General features: G+C 30.9%; 2 protein-coding genes across 2 annotated transcripts; one reads left to right on the top strand and one right to left on the bottom strand.

Annotated features, from left to right (window-relative positions):
• Positions 1–1,808: 1,808 nt before the first annotated feature.
• Positions 1,809–5,717, bottom strand: LOC127062200 (coiled-coil and C2 domain-containing protein 2A-like). The gene is made up of 3 exons (XM_050989972.1): positions 3,533–5,717; positions 3,302–3,456; positions 1,809–3,214 (listed from the first exon to the last, which is right to left on the bottom strand). Exons 1-3 carry the CDS (start codon positions 5,160–5,162, stop codon positions 2,672–2,674), a joined length of 2,328 nt encoding a protein of 775 aa, XP_050845929.1. The 5' UTR covers positions 5,163–5,717; the 3' UTR covers positions 1,809–2,671.
• A 239-nt stretch (positions 5,718–5,956) lies between these two features.
• Positions 5,957–10,445, top strand: LOC127062198 (tuftelin-interacting protein 11). Its single transcript, XM_050989964.1, has 8 exons — positions 5,957–6,257; positions 6,442–6,682; positions 6,765–6,942; positions 7,022–7,974; positions 8,084–8,280; positions 8,379–8,807; positions 8,885–9,045; positions 9,142–10,445. The coding sequence occupies exons 1-8, from the start codon at positions 6,152–6,154 to the stop codon at positions 9,391–9,393; spliced, it is 2,517 nt and encodes an 838-aa protein (XP_050845921.1). The 5' UTR covers positions 5,957–6,151; the 3' UTR covers positions 9,394–10,445.
• Positions 10,446–11,986: the final 1,541 nt, after the last annotated feature.

The following is an 11,986-nucleotide window of genomic DNA, read 5'->3' as shown; positions in this document are numbered from 1 at the left end:
GGATGAGTCGTGCCAAGAAATCGTGTTTAACAAATAAATGTGTACAACATTAAAATACATACATACAATACATACATACATATGTGTATACATACATAAATACGAGATTACGATTCGTGGGTAAATCGGTATCCGTTTGATTCTTTATCTATTATCATTACGAGAAATGTTTAGATAATATCCTATTGTTAAATATGTGTTTGTCATTATCACAATGTAACAAAAATATTACTGTTATATAAAGGTCATTGCTGCGCAATGTCGAAAAGAGGTGAATGCGTCCTCTTCCTCTTCATTTCTCATAAACTTTTCTTGTTCATTTTTAGGCACGACCACAAAGAATTCCTTATACTTTTGATACAGCGATAAGTGTAACAAATGATTATTTTTTTTGGATTATTTCTTTTGGATATTTCATTTCGTATAGAAAATACGTATAGGGTTTATTCATCCTATCGTATAAATCGACGAATTAGCAAAATTTATAAAAAAAGAATTCAAAAATAATTTTTATTTCGATCCGATTTCCAGTTTAAAAATGACGGTATTATCAAAAATGCAAAATTCATACAAATTCGCATTTGCAACAAAAAATGTTTCTGAATGTTTTCTTAGAATTGTTTGCTCTTTGATCTGCCGATCGAAAATGATGGGTGAATGGAAACATAAATTTTTGTAAACTTAACGAATAAGTCTGTCTATAAATTTCCTCATTATTAATTAGAATTCATATATAATTCACTGTGTTCACAAACATACATATATCAATTTTATACTTTAAAAGCTTGTAAATAGATTGATTTAATATTTGTACTAAAAATCAAACTAGACGCCAAGATACATGAATAATTTTTATTCAATTTGATTTTCATTTTTAAAAGTTGAACGATACATATAAAATCATATACATATGCAACGAGATTAAATTAAAATAAATAAAAATTCTATAGAAATATGTAAAATGGTATTAGCCAACACGAATTATATTGGTCGTGCCTATTATATGTTTTACACGTAAAAATGCTAATTCTTTTTGTTCTATTCGTTTATCATATCGACGCATTGAGTACGGTGTACGGAGTTTCGTGAGTGAACAAAATTTATTTGAAAACAAATTAAATATTGATTTCTTCCTCGTTATAATATTTTTATACATATCATTTGTGCGCATTATCTGAAATTCCGCGTGAATAAATTTATATTGATTTTCATTAAAGATTCTCATTAAACGAATCTTTTTCTTTTCTTTTTTCTTTTAACATGGATCACTAAATCTGAGTACTTCTATTATTCGTAAAAAAAAATAATACACTAAACGTATGATTCGTTCGTAAATAAATACTTTCTTCGAATCTATATACATAAATAAAATTAGAAATTTTCCATTTTTAAAGTTTACAAAATTCAGTTAATTCTTAAATCGATAGAATTGTAACCCGAGAATATGTTTATATGGTACAATATGACAAGTTGATATTTGTTACGTTATGCAGAGCATATTTTGTTAAATGAAAATGTGTATGAATTATTTATGCAAAAATGAGATCAGCTTAATCGGATTAAAAGATTAATAACGTTTAATTCTTTCCCGTTAAAGCCCGATCCGTTTACCAAGATACAGTTACTGTTTATTATTGTTTAGTAAATGAACTCTATACTAGACTTATCTTTGCAGATATTATTATATTATATTCACATACCTTCTTATACACTATACATATGAAATATAAACAAAAGATAAAAGATAAAGTTCAGATCCTTAATCCGTAGGATTAGGGTTTAAAATTGATTCAGCGTATGCCAACTGTCGTGCGAGAGAAAATAATTCCGACCAACGGGATACTCATATTTACAACTATTAAAACGGGAAAGAGTTAATATGACTTTATACATGTATATACATACATGCATACATACATACATACAAACACACAGAAATATATATATATATATATTTATTTTATATTATACATACAATATTGCGGGAAGGATCTTTACAAATGATTATTTCTTTAAATAGCAAAGATTAAAAAGATGTTTCTGAATACATATATATATATATATTTATTTATTTATATTTATATCTATATTTCATGAGTATTTATTAATAATGCATAATTAATAATAATCGTTTATAATGATATAGAAAACTAATAATAAATAATTATAAATATATAATGGATATATAAAATATAATAGAGAAATATATGTATATATATATATACACATACACACACATATTTCTCAAAATATAAATAAGTCAGATATAAATAATTTCATACACATTTTCAAGTTTTATCTAATATTTTAACTAATATTTTCTAATCATTTGAAAATTCATGCATTTCGTATCATCTTTTTATATGATTATATTTTCACGAATTGTTTTCTTTTCTTTTTTTTTCAAATGAATTAAATTAAGACATTACAAAGTTAACATTTCCTATTACGCGTACTCTCATTCGTATATCTTCTGTCAACGTTTAATTCTAATTGTATATCGTAAAATTTAGAATACGCAATAAATAGATATGCCAAAGTATCTATTTAAAATCAATACACTGCCATATAGAGACTTTACAGAATATTAAGTACAAAATGTTGAGAACGAGTAATTATAAAAAAAAAAGAAAAAAGAAACAAAACAAAATAAAAAAGAAGGACTTGTTCCTTAATCACGACTTCTAAGAACTGCGACAGCTAACCAAATCGAATTTGTTTTTCCAACGTAACGTTTTATATGATAAGCTATGGCAAATTCTACTGGACCTGTTATATTCTGTGTTTTCGTAGAAGCTAAGCGTTCCGTTAAATCCTCCAGAGTAGATTGTCTCAAGTTTAATATGAAACCATGCGTATAATAAGCTCTGTACAATTGTTTCAAATCTTTCTTATCGGGTTGCCTCGACGAATTATTGTCTTCGATCTTCGAAATGTAATTTCGTAGGACGGCAATAGCGTGACGATTGTAAATCGTCGTTAATTCGGCGGTACTACGCCAATATGAAAATTTATCTCGTAGATGTTGCTCCGTTTGCATAGCCAATTCACGAAGAGTTTCTTCTTCTTCTTGGGAAACGTTCAATTCGAGAACTTGAACACTACGTTCGGTAGTAGAAGAAACGGTAACTCCAATCGGACGCCAATCTTTGCTCGTCTTCACATCGTATTTCAAATTATGCGGTAAAATAGATTTTTGTAAATTCTCCCATATCTATAAGAACGTTGTGCATTAAACGCAATCTAAACGATTGGTGCAATTAATAATAAAATACAAACTATTTCAACTATTTCAACTTACACCAGAATGATTAACTAAATGCGAAGCCTTCATTAAAGGACAATGACTATCACCTGGATTATAATGATCGCTAGTCTCAGGATCCCAAATCACAGTGCCTGTATTTTCTTCTATGCTTAAAACAAATGCTGCCCACTTATTTGTCTGAGAAGAACCTGCAATGTTTACAAAGTATCGAACTAATATCTCATTAAGAAAAATTGATGAATAATATTATTTTATTGTTAATACCTAATAATACGTATGTCTGCGAGCCAAAACTTTCTAGTAAAGATGCAAGTAAAACAGCACGACCATAATGATCGACCTTATTTGCATTTAAAGCCTGACGAGGCGTTAAAGGTCCATAATGATTAGGTACTTCTGGTAATAGCATTGTTAGTCTGGCTGCTTCTTCTGGACTTTGTATATTCGTTATTTTATATGGAGATAAAAGACAACGTTGAATATTTTTTAGCAGCGTATTAATCGTACTATCCTCTTCCAATTTAGCATTACCAGGTAACTCTAATTTCATCAGTGTATAAATTCTTGTATGAGAATGACCAGGACTAGCTTGTACATAACCAAATAACATTGTAGGACTACATAAAGGTGATAGAGTTACCCAACGTTCTAATTCTTGGTAATTTCTATGATGTTCAAGAGGGATTCTTGCTTCGCCTAACCACTGTTGACCCCACACAGGATGCTGATCATATAAACGTAACTTTACATCGTGTTCTCCACTTTTTCTTGGCAATTCAAAATGCATTGTTTGATGCCATATAGGTGCTGGACCATCTGCAATGGGTGTAGCATGCATAATACTACCCCATTCTACTTCTAAAAGTGGTTGAACCAATGCAGATTCTTCTCTAATTGGTATTTCAACACCACGTAAAATGGTAATAGAAAGAAGAGCTTTTCCAATTGTATGATGATGTCGATGTGTACTAGAGGATGGTCTTAATGGACGTCTAGCTTGTAATAAATTTCTAAAAGATATGTCCAACAAAGAGAGAACAGGTTGTTCTATTACAGCTATATCTGGAGGTTTTGGTAGCTGTTTCTCTTTTTTTTTAACTATAAGATGTTCTTCTACATTTTCAAAACATAAAGCAGGGTCTTCTAGTAGAAAATATTTTATTTCTTTATTGCATACTTTTTTCTTAGGTCTATGCAAAGAAAGACCGTTCTGTGGATCATTTGGATCATTGCTTAATCTATGCAAATACATAGTACTTGTCTCTTCTTGATTCTGACCATGTAAGATCAAAGAAATTGTACACATGACAGTACCTGAATGAATTCTTCCTGAGCTATCAGCTATAGCAAATTCTATTTCGATATTATTATTTTTAACAGAATGTTTTGGCAATGGTAAAGGTAAAATAGTAGACTGGCCATCCTTCAAATAAACTTGTATCGAGAGATTGTAACATTCTGAATTTCTAAGTAATAATTTATGCAATTTTCTATTAAACGGTTTATTCGTTTTGCATATAACTTTTTTCCTAAATAAAAGTGAAACGGAAGTAATCTCAACATTTGAATCGCTTTGATTATTCTTAGAATGAATATTCACGCAACGTATCGCAATTTCTACAAGTTTTCCTGAAAACTTTGGTACTATTTCATGATCTAACATACTTGTATTATTAAGTAGATAAGGTTTAGTGACTTTTCGTGTAAATGGACTATCAGAAGTATATAATCCATCCTCTGTCAAGGAAGTTTTATCAATTTTCTGTCGAGGACTTTTGCCATTTTTTACTATAACGCTGTTTGTCTGTTGATCATTATTTACTACAGGATAAGCATAACAAAGACTAAGATCTTGCTTATCGCTATCATGCGATCTCCATTGCATAAAATTCATATTTCAATTAAACTAATTTTTCTATATGTGACACTAATCATGACACTTTCTATTCCACTTTGTTTACAAAATCATGTTTCCATAGCAACGTGAAATTTGTATATTGATGAGCTATACATAGATACATAATAAACTCGTAGTAGATCATTGATAAATTTCCTCGTAGAAATATAATAAAATTGTAGTTTAAGCTATGGTTGCTAGAATTCGTACGCATCATGATGAATATTTATCACCATTAATTTATCAAAGGAATTCTCTCTCTATACGTTCATTTATGATATAATTGTCTCTTATCCCCACTTTTTATACGACAGTGTTATTATGTTTTGTCTAAAAATGCAAAATTTTTATACATGTTTAATCCATCCGAATTATAATTTCTGAAAATGGTGAAAAAATAAGTACACATATTCGAATTGGGGCAATCGAGTAGAGAAATCATATCCAATAAAGAATTTGCACACTTTTCGTGTGCATTCCTCTGCATTAATGTGTCCAAATGTTTGTACGTGTAACAAGCCAATGATATTAATCGACAAAACAAGCAACGAGCCAATCATAATAGCTTTCTTGTCACGCCATATATATATATATATATATATATATATATATATATATACATGTACCTACATATATATATATATATATAGATCATCTTCAGACTTGATTATTTACAAATAATCATTTAACATTAATATTATAATTTGTCACATTGTGATAACACATGATAACACTGTGTTAATGCTACATATTGTTGGAAATGGATATCTAATCTAAGAAAGGTTATTTCCGGTAATGGCATTTACGACAGTAGGTGTACGTTGCTTTGCTTATGTATCCTGACTACGTGAATTGAACTTACATTGTCCTTTTGATGTCGTTTGTGTAATGAGTGTTAATGAACTTGATATTACTATAAAAAGGAATTTTTATTTTGAATTTATTAAAAGTCGTGTGTGAGTTTATTGATAATTATCTTTGAAAATATGTCAGAAGACGAAGTAGAAAGTTTCGAGATCTCCTATGATTTTGAAAATGAATTTAATATTAATCGTCCTAGACGAAAACTTTCTAAAAAACAGCAGATGCTCGGTAAGGATGTTAAAGAAGTGTTAATTGATATTTGTGTAACGATTAATACATTTTGACTATATTATTTATTTTAATATCAAAGAAACATTTTTCATGTTGAGGTTATAAACAGCTATAGTGTATTTTGGCTACAGTCGCATTCTATTTAAATTCGAAATGTTAATATATTATGTTATTTATGCAGGTATCTGGGCAGATGATAGCGAAGAGGATGAACTTTCTGCGCGACCTTCTTTCAAAACATATAACAAAGGTCCAAAGAATTATACAGTTCCGGTTAATTTTGTTGCCGGAGGTATTCAACAATCTGGTAAACCAGCAGAAGAAAAAGAGGATAAAGAAAAAGATGATGATGACGATGACGATGACGATGATGATACAAGAACGTCTCAAAGAGATGGGGAGGGATATTTTAATAGTTCAAGGTATTATTAATATATTTTATAACAATTAATTATTTTTATCTATTTTTTTTCTATTTTATAATTAATTTCTTAATATTTATAGTTCAGAGGATGAAAAACCAAGTAATTCCAAACAACGTACATCATTCTCATTGAACGTAGAAGGAGATATTGCTGGATTACGTAAAAAGAGATATCAAGTGACTTCTTCATTCATGAAAAGTGGAGTAGGCAGCTGGGAAGTACATACAAAAGGAATTGGAGCTAAACTGTTACTACAGGTTAGAATAAATAATATTAATCTATAACATACATTATATATAATAATTAATTGCAACTAATAAAATATTTAAAATGCAGATGGGTTTTGAACCTGGCAAAGGATTGGGAAAGCAATTACAAGGAATAAGTGCACCAGTAGAAGCTCACTTTAGAAAAGGTAGAGGTGCTATTGGTGCGTACGGCCCGGAGAAAGGACCAAAAATGGTTGAAAAAAGAAAAGAAGAAGCAGAGGATGCAAAGGATTCTAAGTCTAAAGTATCTCAATGGCGAAAAGGGGATAGTATTAATAATAAAAAAAAAGTCAAATATTCATATCGGAGTGTTGATCAAGTTCTAGAAGATGGAAAATTAAAACCAAATAGAAAACTTCCACTTTCGAGTGAAATGAGCAGAGTGAAAGTTATAGATATGACAGGGCCAGAACAAAGAATTTTAAGCGGTTATCATGCAATAGCCAGTGGCCAACAATATCCCGATGAAACTATTCCAAGTGTGAATAAAAAGGACAAAATTAATTTTTCTTTGCCAGAATTACAGCATAATTTAAATTTGCTTGTAGATATGTGTGAACAAGATATTATACAGAATGATAGAAGAACAAGACACTTGAGCGATAGAGTAATAGCGTTAGAAGCGGAGAAAAGAAATCTGTCTAAGGTTGTAGATCAACATGGACAACTCATTGATACTTTAGAAAATGTTCTAGCAGTTGTAGATAGATTAATGGATGAAACAAGTGATATAACGTTGCAAGATACTGCTGATGTATTTAAAAGTTTGCAAGATAAATATTATGAGGAATACAAGATGTATGAATTAGGTGATTTAGCAACTAGTTTTGTGGGTCCAAAAATAAAAGATTCTTTACTTTCTTGGAATCCATTAATGCAACCAAAGCAGCCTATAAAATTATTTGAACAATGGAAAGAAATATTAGAGACTGGTACAAGTCCACTTCAAACAAGAACGATACAACCTTACGACCAACTTGTTTGGAATGCATGGATGCCTTCTATCAGAGGAGCTGTACAGTAAGTTTTTCTTTTATCATAAATTATAATTTCATTTCTTTTTTTCTTTTACAATAAAAGTTATTAAATCTATGAAATTTTCATATGGAAATTATTTGTTATAAATTAGACAGTGGACATGCAGGCAACCAGATTCGTTAATAGAGCTATTAGAGCACTGGATACCATTGCTACCTGGTTGGATTTTTGAAAATATTTTGGATCTATTAATACTTCCTAAACTTACTTTAGAGGTAGAAGAATGGAACCCACTCACAGATACTGTTCCAATACATACATGGATCCATCCTTGGTTACCATTAATGCGTAAGTACAAAGAAATTATAATTATCGTTCTCTTTTCCATTTAGTATTGATTTTAATCAACCGACTACTATCGTGTGATATTTTTTATGAATTTTTAGGTAATTGGTTGGACACATTAATATATCCAATTATAAGACGCAAACTTGGTTCTGCTTTGGGAGGTTGGCATCCGTCAGATAGATCAGCAAGATTAATGTTACAACCTTGGGCAGAAGTATTTGCTAAGGGTGATATGGAAGCTTTTCTAGTAAAAAATATTATACCAAAACTTCAAATAGCTCTTTCCGAGTTTGTTATAAATCCACATCAACAGCATTTGGATCAATGGAATTGGGTGATAGAATGGAAAGAACTAATACCATCCCATATAATGGCGAATTTACTCGATAAATTCTTCTTTCCTAAATGGGAACAAGTTTTGACTTTTTGGTTAAATCATTCTCCAAATTACGATCAAGTAATGAATTGGTATATGGGATGGAAAGGAATGTTGAGCGATAAGTTATTGGCAGAACCATTAGTGAAAGGTAGTTATTCATTATAATGTGACAGATTCGTTAAGAATACTCATTATGGAAACATTTCAACATTTTCTATTTTACAGAACATTTTAAGAAGGCGATCGATATGTTAAATAGAGCCGTGGCTGCACCCCCGAGTCATCAACCAGGAGCTATGGACCAAGTTTCGTACTTGAACAATTTGGAGAGGAATCAACCGACGATAATGTCACAGATGTCATCAGTGGTACAACCGAGGATGGAGGTAGAAATTATTTTTTCAACGATTCTTGAACCAGTTCAATAACGATATCCTTAATCCGATAATCTGAATTCTATCTTGCTGTTTCTTTTTTTGCAGAGGTTGGCAGAAGCAGTGAGAATAGCAGCACCACAAATTCATCTAGGCTTTAAAGATCTCATACAAAGGAAGTGTGAAGAACGAGGTATCCTTTTCATGCCTATTCCAAATAAATACAGGGAAGCGAAGCAAGTTTACAAAGTGGGTAATGTCCAAGCGTATATAGACGGCAAAATGATATTTGTTTATCATAATGGAGCCAATTGGACGCCGACGAATGTGAACGCCTTACTCGATATGGCGGAACTTTAGAAATAAGTTTAACGGTGGACGAAATTATCATCTAACACTTCGATTTTAATTTATTTTAAGAATAAATTTTAATAACGACATTTTATAATGTTATTCGATACATAGGGATACGATTTTTGTTTTGTACATATTATACATAATTAGCGAATATCACGCGATGATTTTATCCAACGAGAAGAGAAAAGAGAAAAATAGAAGGTAAAAAGAAAAACAACCATGTTGTATGTAAAATATAAGGGTAAGAATTTGTACGTAATATCTTACGAATATCAAAACACGAATAGCATTACATTAGGAAGTATTTCCTTCTTTTTCTTATCAAATATCTTTGCATAGTGATTATTTCTTTAAAACGACGAGCTAATACTCGTAGACTTCGGCTTTGCCGATCTTCAATCTTATCGAGTAGCACTTCTGTTCGGTCAGTTCGAAGTCGAACGCGTGTAGGCGCCTCTGGTTATCCCACTACGAAGGCGCAGCTTTTAAAACTCCTCCATATGGAAAGTTGCATGCTTGATTCCTATGGAACCCTGTACTTGCTCATTCGTTTGTACATGTGTGCGAAAGAGAGATAGAGAAAGATAGAAAGAGAGAGAGAGAGAGAGAGAGAGAAAGAGAGAAACAGGGCCAATGAGTAGCTTGTATCAAACGTTACGAGTGTGCACATAAGCGATACGTCGTTGGTGCACTAACACGAATGTATGCAAAACGCTTACTCGAGAGACTGGTCCAGGGAGAAGAGGAAAAGAGGATGGACGTCTTCTCTTCGCCTACGCGGCCGATCCATGCTCTCTCGGGTGTCGAGAAAATTTGCATCGACGCGAGGCCCGTGTCTGCCTAGTAACCGGCTGTCTCCACTGTCTTCTCTCGTCCGCCTGTCCACAACATACGTGCGAGATGCATCTCTACGAGAATGCATCTTTAGCTTTTCGAAACGATTTACTCGATACATTGTATTCGTTATTATGATCTTAAGTCTCACTCTCTCTCTTTCTCTTTGTTTTCTGTTTTTGTAATTTTTGATTATTTTTATTATTATTATTATTGTTATTGTTATTGTTTCTTTTTCTCCTTATTTCGTTCTATGATCGGCAACATTTAATACGACTGTTCTGTTTTATTATACACACACACACACACACACACACATATATAGGTATACAGGGTGTACATCCATAGTTGTCCTCTAGTAAATATCTCGCGATTGGTTGATGGTAGAAGAAAGTTTAATAAGTGAAATTTGTACAGCATTGTATCAGTTACAAAACGCGTGTAAATTTTCTTTTTTTTTTTTTTAAGATTGTTTATAATTTTTTTTCGCATATTTATATTGCATAGAAGCGATCGCTTGGAATTCAAATCATATTTAATAAAAAATTGGTACTATGCATCGTTTACGAGATAATCGATGTTTTTAAGTATTAAATTAGTGGATTTTCCATATAACAATTTAAAAAACGATCGTCTATTTATATAATATTTTCAAATCGGTTATGTCATATAGGATCATTGACCTTCAAACTCATCCAAATACTCGACTGCTTGATTTGTAAATAACGTTTTTGTACAACATGGACGTAATACATTTATACAGAATTACGATACAATATGAATCTATTATGACGTTGATTATCTTATAAACGATACGTAGTAGCAATCTTTTGACTAGGTATGATTTTGATCGTAAATTACTATATGAATATGCAAAATAAAAGAAATGGATATCCATTTAAAAAAAAGAAAAAAAAAGAACTATATCGATCTTTGAAATACGAAACAGTCAGGCGAAAAAAGTTTACATAATCAGCTAATTCAGGTCCGTAAAAATTTTTTCTATGAACTTTTTTATAATTTCAATCAGTTGCAAGATAGTTGCTCGAAAATCTATGAACGTACACCTTTTGTATGTGTGTGTGTGTGTGTGTACATAAAATATATATATAAAGATTAGATGTAGTGAATATTAAGAAAAAATTGATGAGATGTTATCAAAGAGGCAACGATATTTTTTTGTGTCGTTTGTATCAAGTTATAGTATTATGTATTTCTTTTCAAAATTGTAGAGATTAGTTTCGGGTATTTCTTATGCTAATGTTCCTTTTTTTAGAAAATACGTAAAAATGAGGACGTTTTGATAAGTTCGTCGTTTGATTGTCTAATAAATTATTCAGATAAGAAAATAAAAGGTAAGTTATGTATGTCTTAGATTAAATCGTTTCAAAGAAAATTGAGTTTTATTTTTAATAAATAAGTTTCGATTGTGCGTAAAATTACGACAGAGATATGTATTTTTCATAATCTTAAACACATTAAATGAATTAATATTATCGAGAAAAAGAGAGAGAGAAAGACAAAGAATCTTAGATCGCAATCGTGAACAAGTTTCCGTGAAAGACACGATTGCATAATCGTTAGAGAGAATTATTATCATCGAAGAGATGTATGTATAATATAATTTATCAGAATCTTTTCTAACGAGATATCATTTTTATATAAATAGATTTAAATATTCGTACGTTGAATTTCTTATCAATATTAACGTGCACCTTCTCGGTGCAAACCAGTTCAAGATTTTTATCCATACGTTAACGAC

The sequence above is a fragment of the Vespula vulgaris genome, chromosome 3, assembly GCF_905475345.1.
Source record: "Vespula vulgaris chromosome 3, iyVesVulg1.1, whole genome shotgun sequence".
NCBI lineage: Eukaryota > Metazoa > Arthropoda > Insecta > Hymenoptera > Vespidae > Vespula > Vespula vulgaris.
This window is presented reverse-complemented; position numbering and strand designations above follow the sequence as displayed.